We start from the raw sequence: 22,569 nt of genomic DNA on the forward strand, positions 1-22,569 counted from the left end.
CGACACATTCGTCCGTGAATCCTTGGAAGATTCCTCTGAGTTCACTTTGGTGTTGCGCTGCTCTGCTAGTTCATATTAAATGCTACTGCTGACTGAGGAAAATTAACGTATGTGTTAAATGAAAGTCGCGATGTACTACTAGACTGGGCCTTTTCTGTACATTGTACTGACGTGAGCTTTTGGCGGTGGAGGTGGCGAACTGCGAGCCGTCGTTCTCAGGCTTCAAGCTGGACGTGTGGAGCTGCGGCGTGACGCTGTACTGCATGCTGCTGGGCGTCCACCCCTTCCTGGAGGGTTGCTCCAGCGTCTACCAGCTGCAGACGCGCATCGCCCACTACCAGGTGAAACTCACAGCGCGTTACGACATACGAGCGGTGGTAATTGTTTTAATTAATTACCAGCCACAAAAATGTTTTTGTTTGTTTGGAGGTTCGTGTCTGCAGTTCTGGTACACACTGGAATCCACGCGCCGCAGTTTCGCAATACGCCGCTAGAGATGCAATCTCCGCTTTATCAGTGAGGGGCGCTATTTAGTTTTGTCACCTCTGCGGTTCTATGGTGTCGCGATTTCAACGTGTATTACGGCTGCAGACATTTGTTCGTTAACGAACAAAAAAGAGGCGCAACACTGAACTTCCTGGCGGATTAAAACTGTGTGCCGGACCGAGACTCGAACTCGGGACCTTTTGCCTTTCGCGGACAAGTGCTGTACCATGTGAGCTACCCAAGCACGACTCACGCGCCGTCCTCACAGCTTCACTTCCGCCAGGAGAGCTTTTGTGAAGTTTGGAAAGTAGGAGACGAGGTACTAGCGGAAAGGTCCCGAGTTCGAGTCTCGGTCCGGCAAACAGTTTTAATCTACCAGGAAGTTTCATATCAGCGCACACTCCGCTGCGGAGTGAAAATCTCATTCTGGAGGCTTAACACTGTTTGTTTCCAAGTGAGGAGTGAGAATTAAAACCTTATAAATACCGGTCGTAATTAGACACTCTTTCTTCCCATTGATAAAACACGATATTTCCTGTTCTTGTTTACAATTTTATCCTGATATTCGTCTTAAAGCACGATATTTGCTGTTCTTGTTTACAATTATCTCCTGATATTCGCCCCCTACAGAGTTCTCGAATAATCCTACTCGGAACCTGTACTATAGTTAGTCTTCGGAGGAACGTATTTTTCCGTGCAAGAAGGGTGCTCCGGAACTGTCTGAAAATGCTTTTATGGGTGTTACAGGGGCGTTGTGCTGTGAGCAATAATTATTAAGAAAAAAAATTTGATACTTTGCGCCGTTTTCGAATTAATTAGCACTTAAATTAGCCAGTCAGGCCGTCGCGCACACAAATTCAAGCGATCCTCCAGAGACGGTGTCGCCAAAAGTATTCTTCGTTTGGTTTCCTAAAACGGAACAAGAGAGTGACGCAAATATTGGACATGGGACGGTAGTAAGGATCGAACCCAAGCCAAAGACTGAGCAGTCTCGTGCGCTGTCTCCTACGCTGATAGAGCAATTGACAGTAACTGTATCTGTAGGGTGTGGCGTTCGCTGTGTTATTCAGTGGTTTGGTGTTTAACTAATTTGTAAATGAAAATGATAATATTATTTCATTACAGTGAGTAATTACAAAATAATTTTTTTTCTCCCGGCTAAAGATTTGGTCAAGTTGTAAAGAAATCCAAATAAACGTTGTGTTAAAGTGTTGTCTGTAAGTTGTGTGTCACTAAAATCACAGTTCATACGACAGATTATTGATTATGATGGAAACAGCCATCTTCAGCAAAATGATCATTAAAACCGCCGAATATCAGCCGCTCACAACACTGACGTATGTTACCTGAAACAATATTCTTCGCAACTCGTGCGTAATTAATTTCGGCTCCATACATCAGCAAGAAAAGTATGTTGTATGGATCGTGCTATGTGCACTGTTTTTAAAGAACCAATCTGATTCGAATTATTTTCAGTAAAATGAGTTCGGGACCACCGGTGCACATTTATTTTTAAACATTTTTATTACTTTCGGCATTTATGTCTGCAGAGTTGCGTAATTTGAATTTGCCGCTGAGAAAATTGTTAAGATTGCGGCAGACAATAGACAGAGACTTTTTATTGTTACAGTAAATTTCCTTTTAACAGGATAAGTATTTGAATTAAGGCTTATTAAACTTTACTTTTATATTGTGCACTATTTAGATTAACTTTCATCAAACAAACCTTTGATACTTTCTTAAGAAACACAGATAAAAATGCGATACAAATCGCTGTCATCAATGGCTGCGCTCCTTGCAGCGGAAAGAAATAATTAACACAGATAATGCTTATTGAGAGAGGAATTAAAGTTACAAATAATTATTCACTCATATTTATAATATTAATGAACTCTATTCTCAAGTAATAATTAACAAATAATTACAATTTCTTAACAGACCTCAGTTTGATATACGTCTTGCGTCCGCAACCTACAAAAGCCAACCAAATAAAGGTAAAAACAAAGGAAGACGAACGCAGATCATAAAAGGAATTTAATCATTGTCTTTGTATGATACCCATCGATAGTCCAATTAATCATAAAATGTTATATAAATAATTAATATTTATCATCGTTTAGTTTTAGTTTACTGTTTTTCTATATGTCGGATAGATAATGTTTATATGTGTTAGAGGCATAATTTCCTCTCGTCGTACTGTAGCTAAAATTTACCTCGTGGATGTTACAAGGGCCGCTCGAATCTGCGCGCGCAAAGCCCTGATAGCCTAAATTTAGTGTTAAATAGCTCGGAAACGGTACAACGTATCGAATTTATTTTTCTTAACAAGAACAACCTACCCTTAAATAGCCTTACAAGCTTTCCAGGCTGTTTCTGACCACTACGTTTAGAGTGATTCGGTTTTGATGTAACACACTTTCAGGCGTGACGGAAAAGAGTAAATGTATCAATTTGAGGTAAGGGACCATGACCTGGAAAAGACCGAGTCGAAAATTCTAAGCGAAAACCGTTCTGAACCTTTGACAGTGGAATACATGTACCTGTACTGTTGTTGCTAAGACTGCAGGGTTGACAACTTTCAGAGGCGATAGTAGGGACCGAAAGAAAGAAGAAAAAAAAAAGTCCAGTAAATACAGGGTCTAAGACGATATGGTACCTTCCAGTCTTGTCATGGGTAAAGCAGAGAGTCAATCGGAGCATTAATCTTCTTTTCCTTTTACAGTCGCAACATGACGAACTGCAGCTTTAGTAAATCCTACTACGTAATCCTATTACGTATCTTTCAACGAGAGCTTGTTAATTTGCGTGGACTGGCGCTTTTTAAACGCCGCGTCAGATTCTATGTAGGATGTCCTCGGAAAAAAGGATCGTGTAATATAGAGGACGTCCGGAAAGAATATATAATATCGTTTAAGTCTGAAATATAAGCACACGCAGAAAACATTAGTCACATACATCTGTGCTCAGGTGACAGCCGACCACACCAGATGGTGTGCAAGTCGACGACAAGCTATCTCTATCAACTGACCACAGAGCTGTGTGACACGTTTTCTCCAGTGTGCTTGTATTTCAGGCTTAAACGGTCGTAGAGTTCTGAGGATTACAATTGTAAATAAATAGTGTCTGCTGTGCTGTGTCTGAGCTAGAGCACTGCATCCCAGCGGCAGGGCGCGTCAGCGGCAGTCGTTTCCCAGTACTCACTATGCACAAGGTTCAGTCTTTCACAGTTGCGAATGGGCGAGCACTTGGCGAGTTCGATCTAAAGGTGGCCACACACGTAACTGCATGCTTGACAGGTACCCTCGCGCTAGCGCTTTTCGCAAGCACGCACGCGCTTCCACACGGCACGAGCATGTGCATCTACATCTACATATATACTCCGCTAGCCACCAAGCGGTATGTGGCGGAGGGTACAATTCGCGCCAAAGTCATATTTCTCCCCCTCTGTTCCACTTGCGGATCGCGCGAGGGAAAAACGACTGTCTGAACGCCTTACTACGAGCTCTTATTTCCCTTATATTTGAGTGGCGATCATTGTGCGATTTGAAAGTTGGTGGTGATAATATATGCTCTACATCCTCGGTGCTCCTACAAGCATCAGTTTGTACCAGAAATATGTCGAGTTCAGTCGACGATGTGCTGCCTTTGGCAGCTTATTTGCTTCTGTAGGGAAAAAAAGGAAACATAATTTGTGGATTAAAGCATGATTAGTCATTGACCTGGCACGTTTAACTCCGGATGAATGGACGAATGTACGAGGGCGTGCTGAAAGCTGTAGCCTCCGTGTCTTTTGTGTAGAAATTCTAAGAAGCTTTATAAATAAAATGAATGGTATAAACATTCTACATCTATATTCTTCGTGTCTACACATTTGCAGCCGTCTGCCGCTAGAGGGCTCCGAATTGTGACGTGTAACACGGCGAGGAGAAAGTAACTATCTTGACGCCTGAGAAACAGCGTGCTGTAATCGAGTTTTGAATTCGAAGCGTTCATCTGCACATAGAGCACCCACTCCTCCAGCATACCAGACCAAACACAAGCGCTGCAACAATCCGAAGCCTTGGGTTCAGTGTCATCGATCATCCTCTATACAGTCCCGACTTGGCCCCAACCGATTTTCATGTATTTTCAAAACTTAAAGAACACTTTCGACTATTTCATTTTGATAGCGATGAATCAGTGCAAGCAGATATGAGGTAGTAGCTCCGTCAAATTCAAATGGTTCAAATGGCTCTGAGCACTATGGGACTTAACACTCCCCTAGACTTAGAACTACTTAAACCCAACTAACCTACCGACATCACACACATCCATGCCCGGGGCAGGATTCGAACCTGCGACCGTAGCAGCAGCGTGGTTCCGGACTGAAGCGCCTAGAGCCGCTCGGCCACAGCGGGCTCCGTCAAGGCAGCCAAACATTCTGCAGTGACGGTATCAACAAACTGGTCTCTTGTTGCGAGAAATGTGTTCGTTGCAAGCTACGTTGACAAATATGTAGACACGGAGAATAAAGGTGTAGAATGTGAATGTTGTTGTTGTTGTTGTTGTTGTTGTTGTGGTCTTCAGTCCTGAGACTGGTTTGATGCAGCCCTCCATGCTACTCTATCCTGTGCAAGCTTCTTCATCTCCCAGTACCTACTGCAGCCTACATCCTTCTGAATCTGCTTAGTGTATTCATCTCTTGGTCTCCCTCTACGATTTTTACCCTCCACGCTGCCCTCCAATACTAAATTGGTGATCCCTTGATGCCTCAGAACATGTCCTACCAACCGATCTCTTCTATGTTAATAGCGTTCGTTTTATTTAATATGATTGAAGAATTTTCGAATCCGGAGATATTGCTTTTGAGCAAGCCATCGTATTTGAACCTTCTGTCATCGTTACGCCTTTGATTAGAAAGAAGGATGCAGTCATCAGGAATTCCATTACATCACATTAAAGAATAAGAGCAACACTGCGATTTTCGTGACGGCAAGGAGTTATGAACACATGAAATACACAGCTGTGATTTGATGTTTGTACAAAATGTCATTTATCGGGTTTGAAAAAATCAAATTACTGCCGAATGATTGCAGCTGCCTCCCTGTTCGTGATACATACTTTTAAACATGCTGCCACTTATATGCATACACAAGCCTGCGCCGCCATGTCTATGGCGCCTTCCCACGGTTCGCGCGGCTCACCCCGTCGGTAGTTCGAGTCCTCCCTTGGGCATGGGTTTTGTCCTTAGAGTAAGTTAGATTAAGTAGTGTAAGCCTAGGGACCGATGACCTTAGCAGTTTGGTCCCATAGGAACTTACCACACAACTTTGCACAACTGAAATTCAGTCACGCGTCAAGCAGCTTGTACAGTCCTGAGGCTTCTGCAAATTTATCCTGCACATGCCCAAGCACGATTGCGCAGAACGCTTGCGCGTGTGTGCCTGTGAAGCGTGCAGTTACGTATGTGCTTGATCCTTTCCACACGGCTAAGGGAACATGACGGTTTGCTAGTCATAAAGCAGCAGCGCTAGTGCAGCAGAAGAGCATCAACCTGCGGACACTGCAGCTTTGCGGCATTTGCGCATCCACGTGGCTATGGAAGCGCTTACGCCACCCGGCGAGGTGGTGTCGGTCATCTGCGGCAATTGCTGGCAAGCTCCCTCTCTCGTGCACAGCCACCGCTAGAACGCTGCGCGGATCGAGCAAGCGCATGTAGTGCTCTAGTCTGACGAGGAGAGCACGGCAAGTGCCATAACACAATTTCCCAGAAACTTCTGTCAGTGGAAGAGGAACCAAAATGAGCGAACACTTGTCTCGGCTTGTCCGTAGATACTCGACCGTCTCTGAGAAAACGACGCTCAGATTTTCGAGATATTTCAAATGCCTTTTAGCGCGCGCTGATCTCAGCCGAAATTGTGGCACAGTGGCTAGCTCAAGGACTTCCAGTTTTGCATCCCGCATTCGAAACCCGATTCTTGCTTTTATTTATTTTATATATTTTTATTTTTCTAGCCATCTACGTAAATGGTTGCTACACGAACGTTTCTTACCAAGTTAGAGGATACAATAACGCTACATTGACTGTAAAATTACAACTGGGTTTTACAATAAGTATTAGGCCTACAAATTTATTATATAATATATGTGTATATGGTATTTTCAGGGGTCACAATCTTTTTAAGTCTCGTATTCTTATATTTCATTCTTATATACGTTCTTACAGTAATTGTTATATTTTGTTCTTATGTTTAATCTTCAGGAAGATTTGTTGCATTCCCTTGGATGGTACCGATCGTAGAAACATCCTAAACATGGATATTCCGAAGACCACGAGCATCACGCGAAGGACAGTTTGGCACAGCGACATTTCTTCGTGTGAATCTCACTCGGGAAAGATACGTCCATAACACTGCTGAAGATTTCACGCGTTGGCAATAACGCCGTGGCAAACCACGCATAACGGACCGCTTTTCCATAAACTGCCGCTTGCAGTTGATTATGAATCAAGATACACTACAAAACTTTCACCGAAAACAATTTCATATTTTCTTTCCTTTTTATTTTCATTTTATGTTTTTAATTCCTACCTCTGACATAAAATTAGTAGATTAATAAGGACGACATTATACAATATACATTGTAAAACATTCGTGTAGTAATCTTCTACAGACATAGGTATTTAAATAGGTATATAAATGAAAGACAAAAATGAAAGTAATAATCGGGTTTCGAAAACGGGGAAAAAAATTAAGAAGCCGCGGCGCTAACCGCTGTGCCACCATTTCGTCTGAGGATACCGAGCGGTAAAACGCACGTGAAGTAGCGGAAAATACCTCGAAAACTTTGGCGGTCATTTCTGAAAAAACGGTGGAGTATCACGGACAAGCAGAGACACGTGTTCTCTTACACCAAAGAGGCAAAGAAACTGGTACGCCTGCCTAACGTCGTGTAGGGCCCTCCGAGAGCGCGCAGAAGTACCGCAACACGACGTGGCGTGGACTCGACTAATGTCTGAAATAGTGCTGGAGGGAATTGACACCAGCAGGGCTGTCCATAAATCCGCAAAAGTACGAAAGGGTGAAGATCTCTTCTGAACAGCACGTTGCTTGGCATCCCAGATATGCTCATTAATATTCATATGTGGGGACTTTGATGGCCAGAGGAAGTGTTCCTGGAGCCACTCTGTAGCAATTCTGGACGTGCGGGGTGTCGCATTGTCTTTCTGGAATTGCCCAAGTCCGTCGGAATGCGCAATGGACAGAAATGGATGCAGGTGATCAGACAGCATGCTTACGTACGTGGCACCTGTCAGAGTCGTTTGTAGACGTATCAAGGGTCACATATCACTCCAGCTGCACACGTCCCACACTATTACAGAGCCTTCACCAGCTTGAACAGCCCCCTGCTGTTATGCAGGGTCCATGGATTCAAGAGTTATCTCCATACCCGTACACGTCCATCCACTCTATACATTTTGAAACGAGAGTCGTCCGGCCAGTAACATGTTTCCAGTCATCAACAGTCTAATGTCGGTGTTGGCGGGCCGAGGCAACGCGTAAAGCTTTGTGTCGTGCAGTCATCAAGGGTACACGAGAGGACCTTTGGCTCCGAAAGCCCATACCGATGATGTTTCGTTGAATGGTTCGCACGCTGACACTTGTTGGTGGCCCAGCACTGAAATCTGCAGCCATTTGCGGAAGGGTTGCACTTCTGACACGTTGAACTAGTCTCTTCAGTCGTCGTTGGTTCCGTTCTTGCAGCATCCTTCTCCGGCCGCAGCATTGTCGGAGATTTGATGTTTTGCCAGATTCCTGATATTCACGGTACACTCGTGAAATGGTCGTACGGGAAAATCCCCTGAGCGGACGATTTGGATGGGATTCGGTTAATGAAAGGGGACATACAATTCAAGGTTTATTTGCCCAAAACAATTAATTAATTGTAATAAATTACACTGTGGCTTACAAACTACAGTGACACAAACAAAAGAAGCTGCTTACAATACGAGGTAATAAAAATGTTATATACCACAGGTAAACAGAGAAACTTTAAAACTGTTTACAATTTGATACATTAACAAATAATCATTGTGCATTAAACTACATACTTTCACATAAGACAGTTAAATTTTTAAATGTGAAGCACAAATGTATAATTTACAGTTAAATTTTCAGTTGAAGTTACTCCTTCCAATACCTTCTTTAAAAGAGTGATAAAATTTCCAACAGGTATCTCAATTAAAAATGCCCTAAAATGCTTAACACAACAACGCGTACATGACTAAATATATGTACGGCAAAGCCCAACATCAACAGCGCGAAACACATTCAGACTCTCGCCAACATGGGCCGCTTGCCGGTCAAAACATATCACGACTACAGCAGCGGCCAAACTTACGTAGGTAATAACACAGGCCACCTAGCAATCTTGCCAAAATCAGTTTACAAGAAGGGGGAGGGGGGGGGGACACACAATAAATACCATACGCAAGTGCACTTGTCAAACCTACTACTAAAAATACAGTATAAAAGGCTCTCAATTAATGACAAATCCGGGATAGGCCCGGCAATATTACATCTGAGCGCTGGTAGCCAAAATAAGGTTGACAGATACCAAGGTCTGACATCATCTTAGGGCTAACTGGCACAACAAATAAATAAGAGTAAAAGAACAAGCAAATGCCAATGCCCAAGAATTTAAATAGGATTAAGTACACACGAGGTTAAAATCAATTGCTAGCACCTTGGACATCGTCTTAGGCTTAATTGACACTACAAATAAATAAAGGTAAAAGAACAGACAAATGACAATGCCCAGCAATTTAAATAAAAATAAGTAAGCACAAGGCTAAAAGCAGTTGCTAGCAACTTAAGAAGCACACATAAAAATATCAGACTGCTGCCACATCACAAACGGAACAGGCGCGCGCGCCGTCCCCAGCATGCCAGAAAACCAATAACACACGCTCCAGCATCCGAGCCAGCCTGTCCACAGTAATTTCAACTCAGAATCAGGGCACGTGAGCACATCGGGTCCACGCAAAACACACACTGCCAAATAATTCCCACCAACAGATACGGCTGCCCCCCGGGCGGGAAAACAGGGTCGACGACCGGGAACACACCAGCAGAAAACTCGACACCCAGACTCCGGCTAAAACGGGATCACGCAGAAAATATAAACAACAGCTGAAGTAAGGTGAAACGAACCCCGCCACGCAGACCGGACAGAGCAAACACACAGAAAGGCTGCCCTGCAGTCCTTACAACTCCTGGGTGCGGAAACCCAAGCGATATCGTGGCACCCTTTTCAGAGGCGGAGAACCTCGAGCGATCGCGTGCGGGGATCCATCAGTTGTCCGCTACACCACATCATCAACACGCCACACTGCCCAACGCCCAAATCAACGAAGCAGCCAACAACGAGACCACACCTCCGTGCCGGGGCGGAAGGCAAAATATCACCAGCTCGGTGCGAATCCAACTGCCGAGCCGAGCGCGCGCGGCCCCCCGCGAAAATCGCTCCAGAGGGCAGCAGCCGCCTCAGCGCCTGCGCAGGCCGAACCAGACGGAAACAGAAATACACTCCTGGAAATGGAAAAAAGAACACATTGACACCGGTGTGTCAGACCCACCATACTTGCTCCGGACACTGCGAGGGGGCTGTACAAGCAATGATCACACGCACGGCACAGCGGACACACCAGGAACCGCGGTGTTGGCCGTCGAATGGCGCTAGCTGCGCAGCATTTGTGCACCGCCGCCGTCAGTGTCAGCCAGTTTGCCGTGGCATACGGAGCTCCATCGCAGTCTTTAACACTGGTAGCATGCCGCGACAGCGTGGACGTGAACCGTATGTGCAGTTGACGGACTTTGAGCGAGGGCGTATGGTGGGCATGCGGGAGGCCGGGTGGACGTACCGCCGAATTGCTCAACACGTGGGGCGTGAGGTCTCCACAGTACATCGATGTTGTCGCCAGTGGTCGGCGGAAGGTGCACGTGCCCGTCGACCTGGGACCGGACCGCAGCGACGCACGGATGCACGCCAAGACCGTAGGATCCTACGCAGTGCCGTAGGGGACCGCACCGCCACTTCCCAGCAAATTAGGGACACTGTTGCTCCTGGGGTATCGGCGAGGACCATTCGCAACCGTCTCCATGAAGCTGGGCTACGGTCCCGCACACCGTTAGGCCGTCTTCCGCTCACGCCCCAACATCGTGCAGGCCGCCTCCAGTGGTGCCGCGACAGGCGTGAATGGAGGGACGAATGGAGACGTGTCGTCTTCAGCGATGAGAGTCGCTTCTGCCTTGGTGCCAATGATGGTCGTATGCGTGTTTGGCGCCGTGCAGGTGAGCGCCACAATCAGGACTGCATACGACCGAGGCACACAGGGCCAACACCCGGCATCATGGTGTGGGGAGCGATCTCCTACACTGGCCGTACACCACTGGTGATCGTCGAGGGGACACTGAATAGTGCACGGTACATCCAAACCGTCATCGAACCCATCGTTCTACCATTCCTAGACCGGCAAGGGAACTTGCTGTTCCAACAGGACAATGCACGTCCGCATGTATCCCGTGCCACCCAACGTGCTCTAGAAGGTGTAAGTCAACTACCCTGGCCAGCAAGATCTCCGGATCTGTCCCCCATTGAGCATGTTTGGGACTGGATGAAGCGTCGTCTCACGCGGTCTGCACGTCCAGCACGAACGCTGGTCCAACTGAGGCGCCAGGTGGAAATGGCATGGCAAGCCGTTCCACAGGACTACATCCAGCATCTCTACGATCGTCTCCATGGGAGAATAGCAGCCTGCATTGCTGCGAAAGGTGGATATACACTGTACTAGTGCCGACATTGTGCATGCTCTGTTGCCTGTGTCTATGTGCCTGTGGTTCTGTCAGTGTGATCATGTGATGTATCTGACCCCAGGAATGTGTCAATAAAGTTTCCCCTACCTGGGACAATGAATTCATGGTGTTCTTATTTCAATTTCCAGGAGTGTACAAGTCGCTATCGATAGGGCCGGATACGCAGCGCGCCAGAGAAATGGCACATCCCCATCCTCGTGCAACGACTATAACACGTTCAAACTAGCTTAAATCTTAATTACCTGCCATTGTAGCAGCAGTAACCGATCTAACAACTGCGCCAGACACTTGTTGTCTTATATACGCGCAGCGCCGTGTTCTACCTATTTACATATCCCTGTATTTGAATACGCGTGCCTACAGCAGTTTTTTGGAGCTTCAGTGTATATTGACTCCGTCAAGGCCAAGTTCCTGGGAAATCCGGTTCTCCTGTGCGACTGTGCGCGGCCAGTGACAGAGAGCTCGCGTGGCGGCAGGTGACGTTCCCGAGCAGCCTGGAGGCGGTGTCGGAGGAGGTGCTGCGCGGGCTGATGGCGCGCCTGCCGGCAGAGCGCTGGTCGGCGGACCGGCTGTCGCAGCACGCGTGGCTGGTGCGCGCCGCGCCCCCGCCGCCGCTGCCCGCCGCCGCCGCCCTCGCCGCGCCGCCCACCAGGGGCGCCTCCGCGCTGCTGGCGCCGCCCTCGCCGCGCGCCGCCGGCGACGGCCTGCCGCCGCCGCCACCCCCTCCGCCGCCCCCGCCTCCTCCCCCTCCACCACGTCCTCCGCCGCCGCCGCCCCGACAGCCCGCAGCCGCCCGCGTCGAGGCCGAGGCGCGTAGGCGGCGCCGGGGGTGTCTCCTGTCGTGACCATTGTACTCGCCGCATTAAAGTCTGTTCCACGCCACGCTTGTCTTTCTGTGTTTTGATTCTACTCACGTACTGCTAGCCACGGATAGTAGAAGACACGGTAAGGATGACGAGGTGTCTGCGCAGTAGCAACTCCCGCCGCTGGGGTTAGAGTGAACCCAACCAGCGGTCAAGGAAATGGTTCAAATGTCTCTGAGCACTATGGGACTTAACATCTGAGTTTTTTTTTCTCGCATATCATGTCGTTTCTGAAAACCCAGATTCTACTCTGTAGGAATCAACACGGAATCCGAAAATAGCGATCGTGAGAGACCCAACTCGCTTTATTTGTTCGTGAGACCCAGAAAATATTAGATACCGGTCCCTGGTAGATGCCATTTTCCTTGACTTCCGGAAGGCTTTCGATACAGTTCCGCACTGCCGCCTGATAAACAAAGTAAGAGCCTACGGAATAACAGACCAGCTGTGTGGCTGGTTCAAAAATGGCTCAGAGCACTATGCGACTTAACTTCTGAGGTCATCAGTCGCCTAGAACTTAGAACTAATTAAACCTAACTAACCTAAGGATATCACACACATCCATGCCCGAGGCAGGATTCGAACCTGCGACCGTAGCGGTCGCTCGGTTCCAGATTGTAGCGCCTAGAACCGCACGGCCACTCCGGCCGGCTGTGTGGCTGGATTGAAGAGTTTTTAGCAAACAGAACATGTGGTTCTCAATGGAGAGACGTCTACAAACGTTAAAGTAACCTCTGGCGGGCCACAGGGGAGTGTAATGGGACCATTGCTTTTCACAATATGTGTCAATGACCTAGTAGGTAGTGTCGGAAGTTCCATGCGGCTTTTCGCGGATGATGCTGTAGAATACAGAGAAGTTGTTGCATTAGAAAATTGCAGCGAAATGAAGGAAGGTCTGCAGCGGATAGGCACTTGGTGCAGGGAGTGGCAACTGATCCTTAACATAGACAAATTTAATGTTTTGAAAATACATAGAAAGAAGGATCCTTTATTGCATGATTGTATGATAGCGGAACAAACACTGGTAACAGTTACTTCTGTAAAATATCTGGGAGTATGCGTGCGGAACGATTTGAAGTGGAATGATCATATAAAATTAATTGTTGGTAAGGCCGGTGCCAGGTTGAGATTCATTGGGAGAGTCCTTAGAAAATGTAGTCCATGAACAAAGGAGGTGGCTTACAAAACACTCGTTCGACCTATACCTGAGTATTGCTCATCAGTGTGGGATCCGTACCAGGTCGGGTCGACGGAGGAGATCCAAAGAAGAGCGGCGCGTATCGTCACAGGGTTATCTGGTAAGCGTGATAGCGTTACGGAGATGTGTAGCAAACTCAAATGGCAGACTCTGCAAGAGAGGCGCTCTGCATCGCGGTGTAGCTTGCTGTACAGGTTTCGAGAGGGTGCGTTTCTAGATAAGGTATCGAATATATTGCTTCCCCCTACTTATACCTCCCGAGGAGATCACGAATGTAAAATTAGAGAGATTCGCGCGCGCACGGAGGCTTTCCGGCAGTCGTTCTTCCCGCGAACCATACGCGACTGGAACAGGAAAGGGAGGTAATGACAGTGGCACATAAAGTGCCCTCCGCCACACACCGTTGGGTGGCTTGCGGAGTATAAATGTAGATGTAGATGTAGAGGTCATCGGTCCCCTAGACTTAAAACTACTTAAACCTAACTAACCTAAGGACATCACACACATCCATGCCTGAGGCAGGATTCTAACCTGCGACCGTAGCACCCGCGTGGTTCCGGGCTGAAGCGCCTAGAACCGCTCGACCACAGCGGCCGGCAGAAGCGGTCAGTAGCTCTCCATTGCCATAGCATATTCTGTAGTAATTTACAAGCGAAAACAAGGCTGTTCACGGCAGTGTGAATTTTTATTAGTTAATGGCGATTGAGTTCAGAGCTACATCGTAATTATCAGTGTACTGACGGATTTTTAGATTAAGTTGGTAAGTAAAAAATACAGGCTTGCTGCGCTATCGCCAGTTGTGCTAACCACACAGACAACTAAATGAGTTAGGAAACACGTGTCATATATTTCCTAAAAATAATGAGACGAAACGAAAATAGATAAATTCTTGTAACCGTGCAGATTCGTTTTCAGTTCAAAATACGGTACTTGTGTCTGATCAATACATTTCGCGCATTAGAATTATGAAAGGGATGGGAAAAATCAACCGTTGATATCCCTTCGAAACGCAAGTTTAAGATTATTCCAACTCATACTCCAGTGCTGATTAAGGGTGTAGTAACGACCCTAACAATGAGAGAAATAATCGGGCCCAAAGAAGAAGCTACCGTAAAGAATCAGATTATATTTTACGGGTAAATAGATTACGAACTTAATGAAGAAATTACCACTTAACGCCGGTCGGAGTGGCCGAGCGGTTCTAGACGCTACAGTCTGGAACCGCGCGACCGCTACGGTCGCAGGTTCGAATCCTGCCTCGGGCATGGATGTGTGTGATCTCCTTAGGTTAGTTAGGTTTAAATAGTTCCAAGTTCTAGGGGACTGATGACCTCAGAAGTTAAGTTCCATAGTGCTCAGAGCCATTTGAACCATTTTTTACCACTTAACAGAACATAAACATGAAAACAAACATTACTTTTAAATGCGACAGTGCGTGCTTACGCGAACAACTAGAAATTATGGAAACAGAACTAAAAGACCTCAGGTAAAAGAATGCAGGTTTGCAGACCACCTCTTTCGATGAGGGGCTCAGTTAGATGAAATTAAAATGTGTTCAAAAAGTGATTCAGGGCTCTTTTTCTGACTGTCAGCAACAAACGACGGTGTACTAACTGGTCATCTGAAGACACTGCACAGGCTGCAGCTCTATGTTGCCTACCATATAAAGCGTCAGCTTTTGTCAGAGACTTATGGAAATATCCTCTTCTTAGTGAAGTCGTTGTTAAAAAGAAGACTGGGGCAATTTATCGTTCCACGTAGTTTTATACTGATTTAAGCCTTAGTGTTTTGGAAACGCAATCTTACTAACAAAATGCGAGAAAAGCGCAGTTCGGAAGCATACATTAGCGTTTCACCGAATATAGAAGAAAATAGTCATACATATAGCATAATAAGACAATAAAACCTGGAAATCTCGATTAGATTCATACCTGCGTATAAGTTAAATATGTGCCCGCCGTGTGCCTATAAGTTCCAATGCACTGCGGCGCGGCGCAAGGGTTCACGGTGACGTCACACCTCACAGCTCGCCTGCGATTAATTCCTGCCTTGTATTCTAGTATCCGTGCTGCAAGCCTTTTCCTTTGCATAGGTCTAACAGTTCCGACAGTATCGAGTACCATTTACATTTTTATCGTAATTTATTACATAAATGATTAAAATACCAAAAACGAGTACATATTGTAGATTATTGTAATAGCTTCTGAAAAAAGTATTTTCAAACATTTATTCTTTTTAAATAAATTAAATAAAAAAGGATCAAATTGGGGGTAATATGACATAGCCGCGTAATATGGAAAAGAGAGTTGAAAATGTAGAGAACAGATTACATTTGGCAAAAAAAAAGAAGAGATGTAACTGGAGTCTGTAAATACGTAATGTGTAATGCAGGGTGGTTATAATTAAACTTTCGCTACTTGAACCTGTACTAGACGGAAAACATTTTACTGTATGGATATTTATTTATTACTGTATGGATATCCGACTTTATGGGAATGATGTTCTGACTGTGTCCTGCAGCATTTGCTGCGTTAGTAGCGTTAATGTCATGACTTGCCATTACGTACAGGTGCGGCGACGTAGGACTGAAACACAAGCATCTGTGTGGACTACAGTCGGAAAAAGTCAGCAAGGGTCTCAACAAGGTGAGAGGGGAATTACTCGTAAAGCTGCTTTATCAAAATAACAGCAATGGTGCTGCTCTTCGCGAGTATCGCCGCTTTAAAGGAATGGCCAGAGGTCCTCTTACCGCACCAGGTTTGAAGAACATGATTCGGAAATTCGAATTAATTGGCGATTTGAGAATTGGTCCTGGGAGAGGCCGACGGCCAACTGCGCCACAAATTGTTGAAGACGTTACTGATGCAATAGCTGAGAATGCTACACGCAGTGTAAGATCTTCAAGCAGTGCACAAGGTTTGTCCGACAATTGAACATTTCATAGTCCACCTTTCGCAAAGAGCTGCGAACAGCTGTGAAATGGTATCTCTGGTGCGGTTCCAGACTGTCGAAGGTGCAGATCATCGTCACAGTGAGCAACGTTTCTAACCTGGTAAACAATTAAGAAATGTCACCTTCTCATCTGGGAATTAAAAATGTGTTTTCTTCAAGGGTTTATTCGTTATTTCTCTTCCACGTGCCCTTACAGTTGCTTCCACAAAGTTTTTTTGTGGAGATCCTCTAAAGTAGCGAAAATTTAATTCTAACGACCCTGCACGATACGTAATAGGCCTACAGTTTTGCAACTTAGTAAGCCAACTCAGTTTATTTTATTTGCAGAAATCACAAATATAATATCCCTTATCTGCGCCAGCACAATCGAAGTGCACTCACATAGCACTCAGATCTCTCCTTTTTCGTCTCTCGTGCAGTAGATGGTACGAAATCCATTTTAGATCATACATCAGGATGGGAAGATACATCTTCGCCACTGGAGTCGCACTTCGAAGTAAATTGTAATTTTTTGATGAGTCGCCGCCTGTGCTTCGGAGGTTTCTGATTTCTTCATTTTCATTCGCCAGCCTTAGAATCTTTTTTGCCTTCGGCCTGTTGCTAAACTCTTACTTCGAACTCTAACTGACTTTTCTAGATTCAAATGGTTCAAATGGCTCTGAGCACTATAGGACTTAACAGCTATGGTCATCAGTCCCCTAGAACTTAGAACTACTTAAACCTAACTAACCTAAGGACGTCACACAACACCCAGTCATCACGAGGCAAAGAAAATCCCTGACCTCGCCGGGAATCGAACCCGGGAACCCGGGCGTGGGAAGCGAGAACGCTACCGCACGACCACGAGCTGCGGACTGACTTTTCTAGAACAGGTTACTACAGATGATGTCACAGATTTAGTATCTCTGTTCGACGTCTCCTTTTACGGTGATGGTGATACCTCAAACGGTAATGTCAGAGTTTTCGGTTAACAAGAGAGCGAATCATAAGAACGCATTAAATAACAAGGAACACGTGCGTCAGGACTCTGAGTTTCCATATAACCCAACATGCCCATTTGGAGAAATTCCTATCTGTTCAAAATGGTTCAAATGGCTCTGAGCACTATGGGACTTAACATCTTAGGTCATCAGTCCCCGAGAACTTAGAACTACTTAAACCTAACTAACCTAAGGACATCACACACATCCATGCCCGAGGCAGGATTCGAACCTGCGTCCGTAGCAGTCGCGCGGTTCCGGACTGAGCGCCTAGAACCGCACGGCCACCGCGGCCGGCTATCCTATCTGTCACTGAAGAAAAAGCAGCCATTGGATAATAAATTGATATCAGCGAAACTTCCAGGCATGTCAAAACTGTTCCGGACCGAGATTCAATCTCGAGACCTATGCCTTTCGTGGGAAAGTGCTGTACTGTCTAAGCTATCCAAGCACGAATAACGACCCCTCCTCACAGATATATTTCCACCAGCACTTCGTCCCGTAGCTTCAAAACTTCACAGAATTTCTCCTGCGAAACTTGTAGAACTAGCACTCCTGGAAGAAAGGATACTGCGGAGATGTGGCTGAGCGACAGCCTGGGGGATGTTTCCAGAATGAAACTGAACATTCTGATATCCTGTGAATAGTTATTACATTTAATCTCTATGTCTTAAGACACACTGTTTCATACAGATTTTTGAAAACTTAACCTGCAGAAATTTCACGTAACTGAAACCTGCGTTTTTGTACAGCGAAGAAAGCAAATCCGGCAAGCAGTCTGCGTTCACTACAAAGCGTCATGGGACCCCTCAGAAGTGGTGCGCGGTATTCCAAATTGTCCAATTATTCCATAATACCTGAATCTTCTCTCCTTAGTGCTGTGGTGTCGAATTTAGTTAAGCCCACACGTTAGGCACCAATATGGTAGTGAAGTATTTAATTCGAGGCCCACAATGGAAATTCAGTTAATTATAAAATAACCATACATCAGTGCAGCGTTTAAAGGTTCTAAAAAGAGTACATTACAGTAGTTTATTGTCATAAAATGCTCTCTTTTAGACCACGGCTAATTAAAAGCAGTTATATTTGACAGAATACAATTAAGAAACAATTAGCATCGCACCACCACTGCGATTATAATAAAAGAAACAGTCATATATCGGGGTGGCATTTACTGAGTTTTAATTATAGCAGACTATTACTGGCAAGCGGACTAGTACTGGATTGCTAAAGTCCACATCATACCCATGTTGTTCGTAGGCATAAGGCGTGCTAATGACAACTCATGATGGAGCACTCCCTGAGTGGGACGTATACCTCAGCGGCATGCATACTACGCGATTAACTTCTGTCTGTGTGTGTGTGTGTGTGTGTGTGTGTGTGTGTTGCGAGTCACAAGACTAATTCATGGAACTGTTACCGCATCAGCAATGACAACCCTGCTCTGTAGATTCAGAAATCTTTAGATTTTAGGTAATGACACCAGATCGGTAAGGAAACTTGTAACCTCCCCCTCACTTACCGACCTTAATGACAGTGAAAAATGAAACCGCGTGTACCTAATGGGAGTTTTGGAAAAGCAATCGTCACCGAAGTTAATCTATCGGTAAAGAGGGAGGAAAGGGTTACATCTAAATGAAAGGAAAAATGCAAATGAAACTGGTGGAAATTAATTTTGAAAAGGGGTAAAGTTAATAAAGAAAGTAAATGTGCGGCCGTTACGTTAACAATTAACTAGCGGTAGTTAGATATTTGAGATTTGGGGGAAATCACGGTCGCCAGTCCTAAGGACAATTACTATAGTAACTGAAAAAGAAAGGTTATTACACATATAATTAGCACTAGAAGCGTGGCAACTGAAGGTTGACACGTGTAGTGTGAAAACTGAAAGTTTATCAGAAGTAATAAATTTCGCTACACCCTGACTTAATTTAGCAAAAGAATTAATAACCGGAAAATCGAAAGTTAATTTAGTGACTGAAGTTAATAGTGAGCTTTCTTTCTGAAGCACATCGAAATTCAGTAAAATACGGTTAGTCTTGGACAACCTCAACAATCATTTCAAAAGCTACTTGAATCTACGCAATTTAGAAAGAAGAGATTTAACTTTGAACTTGAATTAAATGATTCTGAACAATTAACAATAGGAAAATTTAGTACGTACCAAGCTGAGCTGCAGTCACAGGTAAGCTAAAATACGGTAACAAAGCTCGCACTCTTAATTCGTGCTTGTGTAATCTGAATATTGTAGCCAGCTATTAATGCCATAATTGAACTTTGAAATTTAAAGCAGTGAAAACGAGTTAGCTATATTACTTTAATGCTGGCGTTTGAATTTCAACGACACTCGGGTTCATTTCGGAAAAGGAAGGGACTCTGCTTGGTGATGCAATTGGGACAATGAGCAACAAACGTTCATGCTAAGTTGCTGTAATTTTGCGAGGCAAATGGAAACAATTTGAAAAGCTGAGGTCTGCCATACAGTTCTGAAACTTTACGTGCTTTTAGTCTTCCTTGTTGGTTGATTGAAGGTTTGAAGCCGTCGATCGAGGAGGTGGCGACAGTCACTCATTGTCGGCCGTCGCTGTTGCAGAAGCTGGATGTTGGCGCGCCTTCTTCTCGACACGGTCACCAGGCGAAACGGGCTCTTGATGTGCGCCAGCTAATGCTTCCCGTCCGCGACACCATGTCAGAAACTATCATCGCGAGTCGAGCGCAATTACATGCTGCCAAACCCCGAAAGCGCGGCAACTCGCGGGAGCGTCACACAACACACCTGCTCCACTCGCTACTCCCGCCAGACTCTCACTGCCCTGCCCGCGCTCCACGCGGCAGAGTTAACACTCCCAAAGATCCTACACACTTTGAGTCTTCACGCGACCTATCGATGTAATCGTTCGATAGCAGTTTTCCCTAGGCAAGACCCAGCGTAAAAATACAAATACTATTTACGAAACAAACCAATTATACATCGACATAAGTGCATAAATATATATATATATATATCCAAACAGTAAAGCAATTACAATATATAAATAGACAGAAATGTCATATCTTGAGGTAACAAAACAAGGGAAAAAAAATAATAGTACAATAGATGGAAATAGGAGGATATGCATTTCCGGCGTTACACGTGCCCCACATTGTCTGAGGATGTTCGTGTAACGTAAACAGACTCAGAAAATGTCCCAAAAAAGAAACAGCGGAAATGCATATGCTCAAAACATCAACAAAATTTAGCATTCGTCTAATTAATCATAAATCAATTTTTAGACCATAATAATTGAGTGGAGACACTCCTAATCTTATTCCACTCTGTCATCTTACACGAAATAAAACAGGTTGACAACATATTAAAATTCATAGAAGATATAGAAAATGGTTTAGCTATTCCAAAATCGTCAAAATCCGTAACACTATCATGAAATGGAATACTATTTACAAAATTAATCAGAGTACATGGTCATAAAAACAGGTAGATCAAAATACGCAAATTAATAATTAATTACATAGAATACACATTTTTACATAACCCTTTCATAATTAATATTCTCGTCATGGGAGTCCATTAAACGCTAAACAAGAAAATAACACACATCAGATCGAAAAAAACATAAATATTGACAGTAGAATTCTTTCAGCTGTCCAGGAAGAAAAACAATTCCGCCTTCCGTACTCGCAAGTACAAAGAATGCCGACAGCGGCCCAAGAGCCAACAGCGGCACAAGAGCCGACAGCGGCTCGCCTCGCCAGTATTGTTGCGCCCGCGTGTGCGGCACGCTTGATCTCACTCGCCTGTCTAACGACATTTCCAGAACGTCCGCTTCACCGAATTCTTTGGGAAAAACTCACTCCCGAGTAATCTCAAGGAGTCCATTAACACTATCACAGTGGATAACTCAACACTGTCCATCATCACACGCATGTACTAGCCTGAAACTTAAAACACCGTCTAAGTACATCGGCAATGACTAGTAAAACACATATTCATGAAATCTTACAGCTAGTTACAAAATCATATTTACATTGCTTAATCTACTGTGACTCAGCTGAAAACTTAAACTAGCAGCTTGGATTTTTAAATTGATTAATATTCAGTAACTCTTAAATCATTTAATCAACATAAATTACTTATTAATTACAACTTCTTTAATGACCTCTAGGTCAGGCAAAAGCATCGCCACATGGCACATCCTTAAATCTTACACTCTATATCTACATACTGTACAAATTACCCTATCTGTAGTACTAATCAATCCTTGGTTGGTACAATTTCAGGTCTACAATGGTCCATTATAAACAAACTTAAATTTAGAGATTTCATTGTCTATCTCGCTCGATTTCTCATGAGCTTTTACAAGTACTAAGTCTCCGATTGCAAACTTAGCAAAACGCACTTTAGCGTCATTACGACGTATGCGAGCATCGGCTTTTAGCTTCATTACTTCTCGCAAACGATCGTTTTTCACACCAATACTAATGTCAATCCGTGGAGGGAATTTGATTATCTCTTCCAATTCACTTTCTACACTTTTGTCAATGCCGAACTTCCTCACATTACGGCAGTTCAAACTCATTCCTACGTCAATGTCATCCGGCCAGTTAACAATGTGTATAGGCTGGTATTGCCTATGCACACCGTCTCCTGCCTCGTCAAAACTAACTATCATTGTTTTATCTAGTGACATACATGTCAAAGTTTTGCTTTCGCAGTTAATCACTGCACGGTACTTTAATAGCCAATCTAACCCGATAATTACTTCCGTAGTTAAGTCTGGCACGACGACAAACTCTTGTTCAAATCGTGCCCCACATATCTCGAAGTTGACAAAAGTCTGTTTTGTGACCGGTTTACTGGCCTTCGCAGTAGCACTGATAATTTTCACCCCTGTTACTGGCATAACTACGATGCCAGGTCTGTCTTTCAGTAACTGAAATATTTTTCCAGATACAGCACTCAATTCTGCACCGGTGTCAATCAACACGTTTAGTTGTAGGCCGTGCATATTAGCAGACACTACTATCTGTCTACACTTGTCCTCGACTGTTTCTTTATTTTCCCACAGTAAATCCTTGTCTATATCCAGGTCATTCCAGAATAAACCATCCGGCTTTGATCCTAAATCCGGTTTATCTGGCGGCTTTTTCAGCCTCTGTTCACATACAGTTTTAATTTCAACACGTTTGTTCTGAGGCTTAGTCTGTAGCTTCGCCTCCAATACCGAACCCTTTTCCTG

The 22,569-nt window shown here is 44.8% G+C and overlaps 1 protein-coding gene across 1 annotated transcript in view; it reads left to right on the forward strand.

Moving 5' to 3' along the window:
- The window catches only part of LOC124795667, a 296,867-nt gene that overhangs the window by 6,256 nt on the left and 268,042 nt on the right, over positions 1–22,569 (forward strand). The window contains exons 2-3 of the mRNA XM_047259739.1: positions 192–341; positions 11,816–11,959. Coding sequence (XP_047115695.1) covers positions 192–341; positions 11,816–11,959 — 294 coding nt within the window. The remainder of the gene's footprint in view (positions 1–191; positions 342–11,815; positions 11,960–22,569) is intronic.

This window comes from Schistocerca piceifrons, chromosome 4, assembly GCF_021461385.2.
Source record: "Schistocerca piceifrons isolate TAMUIC-IGC-003096 chromosome 4, iqSchPice1.1, whole genome shotgun sequence".
Classification (NCBI taxonomy): domain Eukaryota; kingdom Metazoa; phylum Arthropoda; class Insecta; order Orthoptera; family Acrididae; genus Schistocerca; species Schistocerca piceifrons.